The sequence below is a fragment of the Musca domestica genome, unplaced genomic scaffold, assembly GCF_030504385.1.
Source record: "Musca domestica strain aabys unplaced genomic scaffold, Musca_domestica.polishedcontigs.V.1.1 37, whole genome shotgun sequence".
Classification (NCBI taxonomy): domain Eukaryota; kingdom Metazoa; phylum Arthropoda; class Insecta; order Diptera; family Muscidae; genus Musca; species Musca domestica.
The window spans coordinates 1,227,368-1,245,198 of NW_026712321.1; the positions used below are offsets into that span (position 1 = coordinate 1,227,368).

The 17,831-nt window shown below is 31.3% G+C and overlaps 1 protein-coding gene across 1 annotated transcript; it reads left to right on the forward strand.

The window, feature by feature from the left end:
* The first annotated feature begins 4,005 nt into the window (after window positions 1–4,005).
* Window positions 4,006–11,319, forward strand: LOC101901026 (uncharacterized). Its single transcript, XM_005185055.4, has 4 exons — window positions 4,006–4,469; window positions 9,675–9,868; window positions 10,492–10,766; window positions 10,855–11,319. The coding sequence occupies exons 1-4, from the start codon at window positions 4,418–4,420 to the stop codon at window positions 11,129–11,131; spliced, it is 798 nt and encodes a 265-aa protein (XP_005185112.1). The 5' UTR covers window positions 4,006–4,417; the 3' UTR covers window positions 11,132–11,319.
* The last annotated feature ends 6,512 nt before the right edge of the window (window positions 11,320–17,831 follow it).

A 17,831-nucleotide genomic window follows, 5' to 3' on the forward strand; every position in this document is an offset into this window, starting at 1 on the left:
TATCTTAACCTTCTTAGTTTTACCATGCGATTTTCGTACAAAAAATAGATTTTCAAATTAATAAAGCAAAAATAAAAAATACAAATCTGTATTGTCCCACTATTTTAGATTCAATTTTGTAGAATAACTTCAAAATTCCATTCTTGTTTCGCGGGGTTTACAAAGTATAAGAGTTTTGTTTAAAAAAAAAATGAAAAATAAACAAAACCAACTGTTGTATATATAAAAGTCTATTCGACAGTATAAGACTCCAGCACAGAGTTGCATTTTTCTGGTTTCTTTGAAGTTGAGCAACCTTTCTTATTGATCCATGAGTAGAGGAAGGAATAAAAAACGAAAATAAACAAAAAAATATATATATATATAAACATTAGTATTTTCCATGGTACAATAAAAAGGTAAAGTAGAGCTAACAGCTGATTACATTTTTTTTTTCTAAGTGTGCCCGACTTCTGCCAATTTTGTGTATGTATTTATTGTTTTGAAAAATAAAAACAAAATATTTTCAAAATCAATGATTGGAAGAATCTTAAATTGCGGGGTGCGCATTAATGATATTAAACAGGTTTGCCACGGAATTGAAAAATTGGACACTTAGTATCATATTTTTGAGGGAACATCCAGGCATTTCATTCAACTTTCGCGCTATTTTTTTTTTTTTTTTTTTTCATTTTAAAAGTGAACAGAAAAAATCAAATAAATGAAAACAGCTTGTTGGATATAATTTTGAATAATTCTGACAGGAAGCGGGCATAGCCTCAGGGCTATTTTTCTGCAGTTTAACGAAGCTCTTCTACCTCCTTATTGTACCATGATATTTTCATAAAAAATCCAGTATAAATTCAACGAAACACTCTATAGTCGCAAGTGTCTTCGCAAAAGGGTTGCCTCCAATAAAACTTAAAATTACATTTGCTCTTTCTAATACCATGGCAAACACCAGAGGTAGTCTCTTTTGCTAAATCGAATTTGACAGCCCTTTTCCTATGAACTCGACCTTAGGTTTCTTCGTTTACTTTTCCAGTAACATTTACTTACTGTAAAAAGTTACTAAGAAACAAATAAGATTTTCTCTCACGAGAGAGAAAAGATTGTAGAGAGTAAACAAACAGCACCTTACAAAACATTTGTAGAGCTGCTATCAGACGATGGGAGTTTTACATATGTAGTGTCATATTTTCGATTCGTAGAATTTGCACACATCGTGTGATACATGGATGACATTTCACTTGTGAAATACATGTGTAAAGTACATATGTAATTTTTCGATCACAGAGAGTACTATTTTCATCAGAAAAAATAATTTAATAAAAAGTAATGTTTGTTTGTTGTGTGAAAATATATAAGACATCCATAAAGTATATTCTTTTAGAAAAAACACAATATAATAAAAAGAAATAAAAAACATATGCAAATGTGTGATAGCAAGAATTATGAGCCATGTGTAAAATTGCTAATTTTGATATACACACGAAAATAAGCATGGATAATAATAGTGACAGCACATATATAAAAACCCTTATCGTCTGATATCAGCCATGGTAGAGGAATACAAATAGTCGCATCGACATAGTTGCTGGAACTATGAAGTGTTAAATCAATTTTAAAATTGATAATTTTGATTGAAAAAATATTCAAATTTGTTAAAATTGTTGAAAAATGTATATCATAACAACCTCCGATTGATGTCGTATAAAAAACATATATAAGAATTTACTTATTTTTGAAAAAAAAAATATTTTAAAATGTTTGACATATCAATGTTCCCAAGCGTTGATGCATCTACCTGTATTCTTCTATCATGATAGCAGCTTAAGATCAATGAAAACAACATTGGCGCAAATCTTAACAGCAAAAATATTTTGATGCACTTTATATTTTTTACATTTTCATTACAAAAAATAATGAATAATAAAGAAAGGGTTCCATGCACAGAGATACCGTTTGCAACAAATATCTATTATTCATGAATATCCAATTAAAACAGGGGAAATTTTCGCAGTAAGAATTTACAACCTCTCAGTAATACAAATGTCAAAATGTATCTCATTTCGCTCTCATTTACTGAACTTTTGGGAGCGGCTTTCAGTATACATTTGTACAAATTATCAAGCAATACAACATTTTTATTGTTGAAATAATTGATTATGTCTTAAATACTTACGTGTGGCGAGTGGCATATTCTATAAAAGTACGAAAAGACGAAACTTTACTTGGCCTTAAACGTATAAAAATGCGACTAATATGCTGGATGACAATCTTACTTACAAATGTTGTTGCTGAAATGCTGTCCTTCATTCGGAGATTTTATCGAAATCAAAATTTTCATCAATATATTTTTTGATCCTTCAGCATCTGATTGTTCAGCATCATAGCAACATTGAGTTAAAACATCTATTGTTTGCATTTTCAATTTTCAACCAATTATTTTGGCAAATTCTTGAGTAAATAACAAAGCGCGTATGTATACGTAAACAAAGATCAGCTGACTGTCATTCTATATAATTTTAAAATAGTCTAAACAAGTATTTAAAACTTGGATTTAGAAATCGAGTCGATTTAAAATGACTAGTCTAAATGGGTTATTATGTGTATCTAAAGACAAATGATTAATCCTAGTTTTGGCGTGACACAAAACATAAAATTCTTTATTCATTGACTATTATTAAAAAGGTTGGACTATGTTTACAAGCCTCATGATAGAAGAATACAGTTGGTCGTTGGGACAATGAACTGTCAAACCGAGTTTGGAATTGAAAATGTTGAATGAAAAATTATCGAAATTGGATTTTTTTTTTTGAAAAAAAAAAAAAAACGCGTATTATAATAACCTCTAAATAAAGTTGTATAAAAACTATATAAAAATCTACTTATATTTGAAAAGACATTTAAATTTTTTTGACATATCAATGTTTCCAAGCGTTGATGCATCTACCTGTATTCTTCTACCATGATGTAAACACAAGTGACTAAACCCAGCTTTGACGTTACACAAAATTCTTTATTCATAGACCCGTTCTTATATTTTCCCTTTTTAGTCCACTTTTGTTATCCCTTACTTTAGGAATAGTGAAGGATAAGTTCACATTATCGGATTCTCATTATTACATCTTTCCTTTAAAGTATAGAGATATGGCAAGCTTTTTGTAAAAGTAACTGCTAGTCACAGCATTTTTTTCACAATGGCATCCTCATTTTTGGTTGAAAATAATAAATAAATTTATAATTCAATTTTTCAATATGAAATAAATGATTTGCGTTATCCATTTTTTTTATCATTTAAATAAATTTTTATTATTTAAATAAAATATGGCAACATGAATTCAGTAAACTTTTGCTTATCGGACAGTTTATATTTAAATGAGACTTGTAATAACGAAAATCGATTTATGTGTCCGACAACATCATTGTTTTATCCATGGTACAACGATATCAAGGTAGGGCTATGATACCATTGGTTTGACAGTTCATTGTCCCAGCAGCTGTGGCGATGCGTCTACCTATATTCTTCTACCATGCAATAACATGAACCGGGTTTTTTCATTATTATTTGCTTATCGAACATCACTAGGATGCATACATGTATGCAGCCGTTGTGTTTTGGCCACATGATATTGACCGGTCTTATATTCTGCCCAACAATATTTCTTAAAGCGTATCATTCTTTTGTTTGATGGTTGGTTGGTTGGCTCGTTCGTTCGTTCCATATGCGACCGCTCTCCTTGAGTACAAAACATAAACCACCACCAACGCCGCTATTAATTGCAGAGTGCAAAAAACAACAACAACAACATTATCAATATCAAAATGATATTTTTCTTCCTTTCGACCAAAAACCATTTAAATTTAGTTGATGTTTATGTCCGATGTCGTGTTTTTTATTTTATTTTGTTTTCCGCTCACTCATGGATGGACTGGCGGCAGACGGTTTGGGCCAACCAATTGGAACGACAATGTTGTTATTTTTGTGTATGGCACCACATCACACCGCTCACTCGCTTACTCACTCACTCAAACCAAAAAATGATCGCACAACGGATTCGCTCAGTTGTCGGACACTTTTTGAAACAATCGGTTGGTATCATCACCACCACCACACAAAACAAACACCCAATAGCCAGCCCAATCGTAGCTATGGTCTCGTTTTTTGCGATTCTATTGCTCTGGATTTGAATGAAAAAGGAATAGAAAAATAACAACAACAAAAAAAAAACAAAAATAGCTCCTCTGGTGTTAGCTCCTGGTGTTCCAAAATAACCACACGAAAAAAACAAAGAGGAAAGGAATTTCCAATATTTAAAAAAAAATAAACGAAATAAAAAACTAAACTAAGTGTTTCCTGTATCCGTGTTGTGCCGTGTTTTTTGTCGTTAAACCCGTTTTATTCTAAAAAGAAATTTTGAAAGGAATACCCACAATGAAGTTATTTATGCTATTAACATTTAGTTTTTGTCTTCTATATAGTCAAGGTAAATCTCATTTCATTCAAATCAAAACTATTTTGAAATATATATATAATTTTTGAATGTGTTGTATAGATCGATCGCGCACACCAACGAAACGAAACGACAACGCCATAATGTGTAAAAATAAAATATAAAACATCTGCAAAAAAATATATTTATACATATATATCTGTGTGAAAACTGTCTTGTACATTTTGAAAAAAATAACGAAAATGAAAATATCTAACAATAAACATTCGTACACAGCTATAGATACAGAAGAAAGTGAGATCACCATTAGCGGCGCCCAAACGCCACACCAAAAAAATAAAGGATATTCAAATATTGCTATGCAGTTGTGAGATACTAAAAGATGACTAATAAAATCTTGTATAGGGTTCCGATTGGCAAAAGTATACAGCCTCTTGCCAGAGTTCCCTGAAATTTTTGAAGAAAACCAGGTCTATAATCCCTTGTTCATTACTGCAGTGGGATTCCTTTCTTCTTTTTAAGTTACCGACAAATATCGCTACTAACGAAACATTCCGTTAATTTCCGAATTTCGAAAACCTTAATATTAACAATTTATGTCGGTAATAGTACGTTTATATATATGAGGGTTAACCCACTGGGTTTGGATTTAAATTGTCATATTCATTATTTTTACTTCAAATAAATCCTCTCAAAGTAGGTTAACCCTACAAAATGTTCTAACGTAAACATGGCATAACTCAAAATGTATGTTAGAAAATCGCAATACCAGAGGTGAGAATACATAAAACGCTTTTTTGATTGGCTTAAATCATCGACTGGCTTCTTCGTAAAGCGACAAAGGAGTTTTAGGTTGAATTAGTTCGATTTCGGGCCTTTGTCCATTTCCGAAGAAGATAGCCGATGATTCATGGTAAAATTAAAAAGGTAAAGTTATATCAAATAAGCATACCCATCTCTGCATTTTCTGTAATTTACCTTAACACATTTCACTACATAAAAACAGGTTGCCATCTCTGATTTATAAATACAAATTTTGACAATGAGATGATGTCAAATGAATAATTTTTGAAAAAATTGTAAACATGTGATTGCATGACTTTACCTCCTTGATTCTACCATGCCAATGACTTAAGCCAGTCTAAAAAGTGTTTTATGTATTCTCACCTTAAAGTTATTATCCTTTTAGACGATAAGGCGTTATCAGACGAAATGGGTTTTACATATGTGCTGTCACTTTTTTTACAATCCATGTGTATTTATGTGTGAATGTCAAAATTGTCATTTCACTTATGATTCATAATTTTTGCTATCACACACTTGCCTATGTTTTTTTTATATATATATTGTGTTTTATAAAAAATGGAAATATTTTAGGGATGTATTTTTAACACAAATTGAATTTTATATATTTTTTCACAAAACAAACAAACCAAGACTTCTTTAAATTATGTTATGTTATTATGTATGTATGAATTAGCATATGTAGTTTACTCATGTATTTCACGGCTAAAATGTCGTCCATGTATTACACGATATGTGTAGATTCTGCATATGGAAAATTTGACATTACATATGTAGACAACTTTTCTTCTTATATGCACCTCTGCATTTCTGTATTTTAACCTGTCACATTTCACTGTAGAGAAAACAGCTTGTCATCTTTGATTTGGATTTATAAATGGACATTTTGACAATGAAATGTAAAATGAATTTACCTTTTTAATTCTATCATGACAGAGTCTTTAATTTTAGTAAATATTTCATCAGAACTCTAATACGTTGAGGATATGTTTATATGGAACCTACCAATAATAAAACTCTTCACTTGAATTGGCAGTTCCAAAGAATATATGTCAATATAATTGGGCGTTTAGAAACAAAATATTTATTCGAATTGACTAACATTATCATTAGAGGGATTTATTGCTTAGAGGGATGTATAGCCACTTTAGAATAGTCATTTAAAATTGACACGATTTCTGAATCCAATTTACACATATTACTTGTTTAGACTAGTGTAAAATGATATAAAATGTCAGTCAGCTGATCTTTGTTTACGTATACATACTTGTTTTATTATTTACTCAAGAGATTGCAAAATTAATTGTTTAAAAATTAACAAGTTAAAAAGCAGTAAGTTCGGCCGGGAAGAACTTTTAATACCCTCCACCATTTGCAACGAATTTGGAAATTTTCAAAAAATAAAATCCTTAAAAAATTCTGTTAAAATTTTAAAAATACCGAATATAGCCGTTATTTTGGGGTCTATACGACGTGGACATACATAGGCATTGTTGGTCATAAGCCATTACCATATTCAAATTCGAAACTTGAAATAAACGGTGAACAATGTGGCTAAAATCATCAAAATACCGAATGTAGGGAGGTACCGATATATGGGGGCTATACGAAGACCGGGACCCGCACAGACAATTGTCACAGACTGTAGTTCCCATAACGAACTTCAAATACCAATTTTAAAACAATTCCGGTGAATAATGTCGCTAAAATCATCAAAATACCGAATATAGGGAGGTACCGTTATATGGGGGCTATACGGAGACGTGGACCTGCACGGATAATTCTCCATCTTAGGGTGTAGTATCCATTTTGAACTTCAAATACCAAATTTAAAACAATTCCCGTGAATAATGTCGCTAAAATCATCAAAATACCGAATATAGGGAGGTACCGTTATATGGGGGCTATTTGAAAACGTGGACCTACATGGCCCATTTACGAACTTAACCTGCCTACTGAAAAAATAAACATGTGTGCAAAATTTTAGCCACCTATCTCAATTCATTCGAAAGACAGCGTGATTACAACAGACAGACGGACAGACAGACAGACGGACATCGCTAAATCGACTTAGAATTTTACGCTGATCAAGAATATATATACTTTGTTGGGTCTGACATGAGTATTTCGAGGAGTTACAAACGGAATGACAAAGTTAATATACCCTCCATAGTATGGTGGAGGGTATAAAAATGGAACCAATTGATGTTTTAATTCAAGTTTTTCTCCAATGTTGCTATCGGTGGGAAAGTGAATAAATTATGCTGAACAATATTTTCATGGATCAGAAGAATATATTAATAAAGAACATAATCATATAAGGTCTAAACGTACTTTTAACTAACCAGATTTAACAGATATTCTCACGACTTTATTCTTAGTACTGCGGTACACTCACAATTCGAATGCGTTTCCGCAAAAGGCGTTGTTTACAGTTAGCATTCGAACCATGGTAGAAGAATACAGGTGGATGCATCAACGCATCAACAATGATATGTCAAAAATTTAATTTTTTAATCCAGCCAGATTTTTATATGTTTTCTTATATGAAGCCAATCGAAGGTTGAAATACATTGTGAAATACTTTATTTTCCTTGTCATCAGTGAAAAAAACACTTATTTTCCAACATTAATTGTCTTCATTTTGTTTGTTTATTCTCTTTTTGTTATGTATGCATACGTAAACAAACATCAGCTGAGCGGCATTTATATCTTTCTTGTGGTGCGACCATGGTAGAAGAATATAGGTAGACGCATCGACGCAGCTGCTGGGACAATGAACTGTCAAACCAATTTTGGAATTGAAAATGTTGAATGAAAAGTTATTTAAATTTTTAAAAATCGTTGAAAAACACGCATTAAAATAACCTCCACACGACTTTGTATTAGAAAACATATAAAAATCTACTTACATTTGAAAAGAAACTAAAATAATTTTGACATATCAATGCTCCAAAGCGTTGATGCATCTACCTGTATTTTTCTACCATGGGTGCGACTAAACACGAAATATTAACCCACTACATCTGTTAATTCCAGTGGCTTCATTTTCAATTGTAAACTGGCTATAGGCCGAAAATAAATCCTAATAATGTTGCTAAATCTCGATTAAAGATTGTATGTAAACATAACATTTTATTTGCATTGTTCCATCGCAGAAGAATACAAGTAGTCGCATCGACACAGCTGCTAGGACAATTAACTGTCAAACAGATTTTGGAATTGAAAATGTTAAATGAAAAATTGTTGCAACTTGTATTCTTCTACCCATGGTAAAAAAAATAAGGAAAAATCAATTCAAAAAAGACTATCCATCTCCGCATTTTTCTTGATTCTACCATGAATTGTTTAAAAAAATTTTATAATGTGGGGTACACACTATCATTTTTGACTATTATTTTAATAAGAAACTAAGCACCGATTTTTTGTAGGTAAAAAAGGTTGCCACGGCGAATTCAAGCCTTTACAAATAATCAGAATTTATTTCTTAATTAGGATTTATTCAATTAGATTTGCCATACAGAAATAAATCTTCCGACGACCGGTTGGCGATGCTTGTGAATGTAAACAAACCCATGGTAGAAGAATACAGGTAGTCGCATCGACACAGCTGCTAGGACAATAAACTGTCAATCCGATTTTGAAATTGAAAAATTTGAATGAAAAATTATTGAAATTTGTAAAAATTGTTGAAAAATACAAATCATAACAACCTCCGATTTGCGTCATATAAGAAAACATATAAAAATCTACTTTTTTTGACAAAAAATTTAAAAAATTTTGACATATCAATATTCCTAAGTCTACCTAAAACTCCTTTGTTTCTCTACGAAGAAGCCAGCCGATGACTTAAGCCTGTCAAAAAAGCTTTTTATGTGTTTCTACGTTTCTACGTACCATGGAATGATATATTATTTATCACTTATGTACTTACGTAAATATTTCAGATATCAAAAAAATAGTTTGAAAAATTTTAAGGTGGGAAGAAGCCAGCCGCTGGTTTAAGGGTGAAAATACATAAAGCGCATATTTGGCTGGCTTAAGTCATCGGCTGGTTTCTTCGTAGAGGAGCAAAGGAGTTTTAGGTTGACTTAGTTCGATTTTTGTCCTAGGCTCCTTTATTCATTTCCGAAGAAGCCAGCCGGTGACTTAAGACAGCCAAATAAGCACTTCATATATTCTCACATTAAGTCATCGGCTTGCTTCTTCGTATAGGAACAAAGTAGTTGTAGGTTAACTTAGTTCGATTTTGGCCAACGCTCATTTGTTCTATTCCCATGAAGCCAGCCACTGACTTAAGCCAGTCAAAAATCTTTTTATGTATTCTCACCTTTAAGTTCAAGTACTGCAGAAAAGTTTTGTCTAAATATAAACTAACACCTGATCGTATATAAATTCTTACTTGTATTATTTCTTTCTTCTTGTTTTTTGTAGTGATACACGGACTCAAAATTAACGATTTGGATGGCCCAGAACTTGTCACATTAGACAAACATACAGACAACAAAACTATTGACTTAGATTGTGACTATGAGTTGAGCGAAAGTGTTCCATATTTATTGGTGAAATGGTTTATGAATAACAATCTTATCTATCAATGGATTAGGGGGAAGCAGCCGTCGGTATTGGTGAGTATTCGTATTTTAGCATTCATTTCATTTATATAAAGCAGTAAACTTTTTGTTAGACAATATTTAGCTTACTTTGAATTCATGGTAGAAGAATACAGGTAGATGCATCAACGCATGGGAACATTCATAAAAAAAATTAAAATGTTTTGTTAAAAATAAGTAGATTGTTATATGTTTTCTTATACGACGCAACAATTTTTACAAATTTCAATAATTTTTCATTTTAATTTTCAATTCCAAAAACCGATTTGACAGTTCATTGTCCCAGCAGCTGTTTCGATGTGATTTCTACCATGAGTAAATTTCACCACCTTTGCATGGTAGAAGAATACAGGTAGATGCATCAACGCTTGGGAACATTGATATGTCAAAAAATTTTAAATGTATTTTCAAATATAAGTAGATTTTTATATGTTTTCCTATACGACGTCATTCGGAGGTTATTATTACATGCGTTTTTCAAAAGTTTTTACAAATTTCAATAATTTTCCATCCCATCAGCTGTTTCGATGCGAATTCTACCATGGTTGCATTTCACCACCTTTGACATTCATATACCATGTTCACACAGCCACTGAAATTGTACTTGTTCTAATTAAAATATTTTATTCTATTTACAGCCTGTTCTTCGGGATTACATTGAATTGCGGAAAATATCTGATGACCCGGACCATGAATATAGTGGTTTGACGCTGAACAATATCAGTATACAATTAAATGGCACCTACAAATGTTCAGTTAATGCCGGTCATAAATATAAGTCGGTGGAAAAAGAGATACACATTGTTGACCTGAGGCAATACGAAGTCGAATTTCATGCACGCAAAGTACAAAATGAAACCCATTTAGAGTGTATTGTCAATAATATTTTTCCCAAGCCCATTATTAACATGGTGTAAGTATTAAGAGAAAAAAATGTTGAAATTTACAAATGTCAACAATATTGGGTTTTCAATAATATATTTCTGTATAATTTTTTGTAGATCCAATGACCCCATGGCAATAATTCTCAAAGATAATCCATCGACAGTACTACGAGAAAATTCCTATTTCAATGTTACCCAAACAGCTGTTGCTTCCAATGCCGAGAGCGAAGAATCGTTTGATTGTTTTGTCTCCTTTGAGAGTTTACCCTTCAATATCTCAGCCCGTGAAGTAGCCGCACAATTAGAGGCTGGTACCGATGCAGCTTCCATGCTTGTTAATCCGCAATTTGTTGTATATGTTTTGTTTGTTATATCAACATTGTTGATGTTTTAGTCAAATATGAGAAAGAAAAAAATATTTATTTATTATTTATTTATTTACTATGTATGTATGTATTTATTGTTTGTATATTATTAATAACTTAGTACCGAGTACATAACTAATACGAATTTTATAAATTTAATAAAAATAACCAAAAAAAAACGAAAAATTCAATAAAAACGATCTGGTCAACTAATAAAACAATGTTTGTCAAAAAAAGGAAAAAATAGTTAATTTATAGACAACTTTGCTATAAAGACTACAATTTAGGCCAAGTGCACAATTAAAGGTGAGAATACATAAAACGCTTTTTTGAGTGGTTTAAGTCATCGGCTGGCTTCTTCGTAAGGAAAAAAGGGATTTCAGGTTGACATAGTTCGATTTTGCCCTTATTCACCTCTCTTCTTTTCCAAACAAGCCAACCGATGACTTAAGTCATTCAAAAAAGCGTTTTATGTATTCTCACCTTTATTTTCGAGTGTATACAAGTAATCTAAATATATATGTCCAAATTTTCAGTCGGCTAGTTTACATGCGACAAGTTACTATTTTGTAGGAGAGAAAGGTAAGGGGAAAGGAAATCGAAAATTTGTTAACACTAAAAATGGGAATAACAATGACAGAGAATTACAACAATTTCTGTAATCACATTGTCTTGTATAAATTAATGCGGCAAATTCAAAACTTACCTGAATCAGGATTATATATCAAAATGATATTTTATATTATCCACAGTGTGTGCAACAACTTACGGATGAAACGATCAACAGTGTGTACTTTACTTCAAAAATGAAGTTATCAACAGTTTGTACTCTACTTTACTTGGATGAACCGATCAACAGTGTGCACCGTACTTTATAGATTGCAATTTAAAAGGGATTAAAAGCACATTTAAGGCCAAAGCCGAATAAGGGTGGAAATACATAAAGCGCATATTTGTCTGGCTTAAGTCAACGGCTGGCTTCTTCGGAAATGAACAAAGGATCCTAGGGCCAAAATCGATCTAAGTCAACCTAAAACTCCTTTGTTCATCTACGAAAAAGCCGGCCAAGTATGCCCTAAGCTAGTCAAAAAAAGCGCTTTACGTTTTTTTCATTTTAACAAAGGAGTTATAGGTTGACTTAGTTCGATGTACTACCTTTGTTCTTTTCCGAAGGTTCCAGCTGATGACATTACCGGGCCAAAAAAGCGTTTTTTGTATTCTAACCTTTAATTGGGAGTATATCCAAGTTATTTAATAACGACCTAATAATAACATGTCCGAATTTACAGTTCGCTAGTTTAAATGCGGCAAGTCACTGTTTTGTAGGAAAGTTAGGGAAGCGGTTACTTGGAGAAAAAAGCTTATGGATGAAGTAATCAACAGTGTGTACTCTACTTTAAATGAAGAAACTACTTATTGTTGAAATGATCAAATGTGTGTACTGTACTTTATATAATAAAGTTTTTAGTGAAGAATGCATCAACGCTTGGGAACATTGATAATATACTGTCATTTGTTGGAGATGGGACATATTTCATAGTTTTTCAGAGAATGCGGAAACATTTTTTCCCCTCAGATATGATTGTGTGGTGAATTATATTTATATTTTTAGTAATGAACTGTGGAACAACGAATAGGTAGCGAATTGCTTGCAATGTGAACTTGGTATTAGATTATGTTTATATCATGGCTAAAGAATATAGGTAGACGCATCAACGCTTGGGAGCATTGATATGTCAAAAAATTTAAATGTAAGTAGATTTTTATATGTTTTCTTATACGACGTCATTCGGAGGTTATTATAATTCGCGTTGTCAACAATTTTTATAAATTTAAATTATTTTTCATTCAACATTTTCAATTTCAAAATTGGTTTGACAGTTCATTATCCCAGCAGCTGTGTCGACCCTTAGGAAAATTGATAAGTCAAAAATAAGGTTATTTTATAAGTTTTCTTATACAATGCCAATCGGAAGTTGTTTTGATACGCATTTTTCAACAATTTTAAACAATCTGAATAATTTTTCATTCAAAACTTTCAATTACAAAATTGGTTTGACAGTTCATTGTCCCAGCAGCTGCGTTGATGCAACTACCTGTATACTTCTACGAAGATTATGATTGAATATTCCTCATACATTTTTGTTTACTTTTTCACAAGTTTAATTAATTAATAATAAAAGTTCTTTCATGGTAAAATGAAGAAGGTAAAATAATTTCAAGTAAACATTTCCATCTCTGTATTTTCTGTAATTTACCTTTTCAAATTTCACTGCATAAAAACAGGTTCCCATCTCTGATTTGTGTATATCCATTAAAAAAACAATTAAACATGTGATTGCATTACTTTACCGTCTATTATAAGTTGTTTACTGGGACCGCTTTTGATTTCTGTGTTCCATATTATGTTTTAAATTACCAAGAATGCCTTTTGGTGCTGAAACAAAGCTTGAACTAGGATCAAAGCGTGGAATTCTTCCATTTTTTGTATAAACTTTTTCGATCCGCTAAGAAAACAAATTGGAAAGTTCTGTTGAAATTATGCAGCTACTTTCAAATCAGGGTTACCATGACAACATAACACACAACATCAACACAGCTGATGGTACAATGAACTGTCAAAACATTTTTGAAAAATCATTTTTTTAATGAAAACATTTTTAAATTATTTACATATTTATAAAAAATATTTTAAGAGGTTCTTAACGGAAAATATTTAAAAGATAATATTTTTGACATATCAATATTCACAAGTCTTCCTAAATATATTCTTCTACCATGGGGGCACCTGTGCAAAATTTTAGCTTTCAAATTTTTCTAATAGAGCTTTCTAAGAATGTTTTTGTTGTTGTTTATTTTTACCAACACCAGTGAACATGTTGTTTTCAATTTTGCTTTAAATATTTCCATTCTATTAAGCTTTATAAAGCATACCAATAAATTTAAAAGCAAGCTAGCAGCTAGAACACTTTGTCAGGGTCATGTGTCCGTAAGTGTGTGTGTGTGAATAAATAGACCCTGGAAAGTTCATTTGTTTTTCTTAAAATATTTGTCATCTGTCATTAACCTCCAAAAAGGAAGACTAAAAACGAAAACATAATTGACAGTTTTTGATTTGTTATTTTTGGAAAGTGGTGGTGGCCATGTGAAAGATGGAATTTTTTGTGGGAGGTATTTGTGGTATTTTTTTTTCCGTTTTTTTAATGACGTAAAATAAATATCGCGTAATTTTCATCATATCTATTTTTAATTCTTTTTGGCTGGTTCTATGACAGAATATGGCATTTGTTGGTGTGGTTGTGAAAATAGCTTAAATCATATTATTCATACATAAAACTTGTCATAATTATTGTATAATATGTCTGATAAATGCACCACAATCTTCTTGCATTATTAGTAGAAGTTAAACGGTGGAAATTTGAATGTCACTAATGTCTCATTTTAATTTTTGTCCAACATGACAGCATCTCATTGTCAAAATGTACATTCACTGATCAGAGATGGGAACGTGTTTTCTATTCAGTTACATATAACCATTATTCATGGTAGAAGAATATAGGTAGATGCATTAACGCTTGGAAATTGATATGTCAAAAATTGTAAAATGACTTTTTCAAATAAAAGTAGATTTTTATATGTTTTCTTATACGACGTCAATCGGAGGTTATTATAATATGCGTTTTTTTTTTTTTCAGCTATTTTTACACATTTGAATTTTCATTCAAAAATTTCAATTGTAAAATATGTTTGACAGTTCATTGTCCCAGCAGCTGTGTCTATGCACAATAAAAGCAGCACCATCGACACAGCTGATGGCACAATGAACTGTCAAAGTACTTTTGAAAGAGCATTTTACAAAGCCTTAAAAGGCGTCCTATAGGAAAATATGTAAAAGTCACATTTTTTGCAGATTTTTTAATATATTGTTGACATATCAATGTTGTTTTCTACACAGTTAAATATAAGAAGAATGATATGGTAGAGGAATACAGGTAGTCGCATCAAAAAAGCTGCGGGCACAATGAACTGTCAAACTGATTTTGAAATTGAAATTTTTAAAAGAAAAATTATTCAAATTTGATAAAATTGTTAAAAATGCATATCATAACAACCTCCGATTGGCGTCTTGTTTCAGAAAAAACAAAAACATTTTAAAAATTCTGACATGTCAATATTCCCAAGCATTAATGCATCTACCTGTATTCTTCTTCTATTATTACACAATAAAAGAAGCACACTCGCCACAGCTGATGGCACAATGAACTGTCAAAACATTTTTTGAATTCAAATTCTTCAGTGAAGGAGCATTTTAATTAGTTGAAAACACATATGTTACAAAGCTTTGAAAGGCGTTCTATAAGAAAATATGTAAGAGTCACATTTTTTGAATTTTTTTTAATATATTTTTGACATTACAAGTGCTGACGCACCGACCTTTATTCTTCAAACCTGAATATAGCTCCGTTCATGTAATTCTTTATGATCAAATTATCAACAATTTTTTAATACCTGTATGAACATACAAATAGGAGAAGAGAGCTTCATTTTTGTTTAGAGATAAGCATGATAGAACATTGATATGTCAAAATTTTAAAACTGTTTTGTCAAAAATAAGTACATTTTTATATATTTTCTTATACAAAGCTTTGAAAGACGTTCTACAAGAAAATATGTTAAAGTCCCATTTTTTGAAGATTTTTTAAATATATTTTTGACATTACAAGTGCTGATGCATCATGTACTTCTTTAAGATCAAACTGTCAACAATTGTTGATATCTACATGAACATACAAATAGAAGAAGTAGAATACAGGTAGGTGCATCAAAGCTTGGAAACATTGATGTGTCAAAAAAATATTAATTGTTTCTTCCAAAATAAGTAGATTTTTTATATGTTTTCCTATATGACGCCAATTGGAAGTTGTTATGATTTGCATTATTCAAAAATTTTAACGAATTTAAATAATTTTTCATTCAAAAATTTCAATTGCATAATTGGTTTGACAGTTCATTGTCCCATCAACTGTGTCGATGCGACTACCTATATTCTTCTACCATGGAGATAAGAAAACATTTGGCACATTTTTTAAGTACGGGAACCGGTTTTTTGGGCAAAAAGTGCAAAAGTATCAGAAACTTTATAGTTTTTGAAATGTGGATACCTTTAATTATTGTACTATGGGTGACATGAATAAACAAAACATTTAAGGTGTAGGGTATATAAGCAGCTTGGCATCATGACATTTTTTATGATAAGTCACAAAATATTCCATGCAAAGATTTCAAACTGCATATGTATCCACACCTTTATTGAAAACAACTTCAATTTCTTAAAGCAAGCATTCAATAAAACAATTTTGTCATACAATTTTTGTGAGATGTTATGACTGGGCTTTCACACAACAAGGTTCACAAACAAATAATATATTTGTATTTAAAAATACCCCACACATTTACATTCAGAATACATAGGCCGGTTATTACATCTTGGCGATAGGTAAAAAAGTGATGTTGCCGGACACATAAATCGTTTTTCGTTATTACAAGTGTAATATAGTGAATGATGGCAACCCTAAAAAAATTGTCAATTGACGTTTGCTGATTTTTCATAATCCTCGATCTCTTCCTTTAGTGACTGGCTTTGAGTAAACAAGTATTCTTTAACATTAAATTGTAATTTCTATTTTTTAAGACATAACTATTATTCAATAAATGAATTCCGAATAATAAAAGTTATGTTAACTAGTTTCATTTAAGTATGAACTATCCGATAAGCAAAAGGTCAGACCATCTTTCCTTTATCTTTTAACGTAATGTTTACTGAATTCATGTTGCCATATTTTTTATTGATAATATGGCAATAACAGCAAAATTTATTTAAATAAAAAAAATGGATGACTCAAATCGTTTATTTTATATTGAAGATCTGAATTATAAATTTATTTCACGAAATTAATTACAAATTCGGATTTTGTTAATTATTTTTGAACTAAAATGAAGATGTCATTGTGAAAAAATGCAGTGAATACCAGTTCATTTTTAAAAATGCAAATGTTTTAAAGGAAATATGTAATAAAGAGAACCCGATAATGTGAACTTTATACTTCACTTTTCCTAAAGTAAGGGATAACAAAAGTGGACCATAAAGGAAAGATATAAGAACGGGCCATAGTCTTTAAAGCAAAAAGGCAGATAAGCAGAAAATTTCTCGAAAAAAATATTTAGAGAGAAAGGTGAGAACACATAAAACGCTTTTCTGACGGGCTTAAGTCATCGGCTGGCTTCTTCGTAGAAGGAAAAAGTAGTTTTAGGTTGACTTAGTTCGATTTTGGCAATATCCTTTGTTCTTTTCCGAAGAGCCAGCCGATGACTTAAGCCCGTCAGAAAATCGTTTTATGCGTTCTCACATATGTTCACTTTAATCTCACTTTCATCTCCCACTGGTAAAGACACTAGTAATTTCCTAGAAGAAAGAAGTGTGATTTTGGGCGAAACCTGACCTTTTTCGTCCAAAGACGCTTAATTTCATGAAGTTATTGGCGTAAAATCCCTAAGTATTGAACATGCTTTCATGTGTTCAACAAATTTCTTTGTCTTATTATCCGTGAGATATTTTTATATCAAAGATTACACAGTGTTTTTTATGTGGGCATGAATAGAAATTCAAAAGAGAATTGAAAATATAAAATTACAGAAAACGGTAGTGCCTAAGCGTAGAAAGTTCAATGT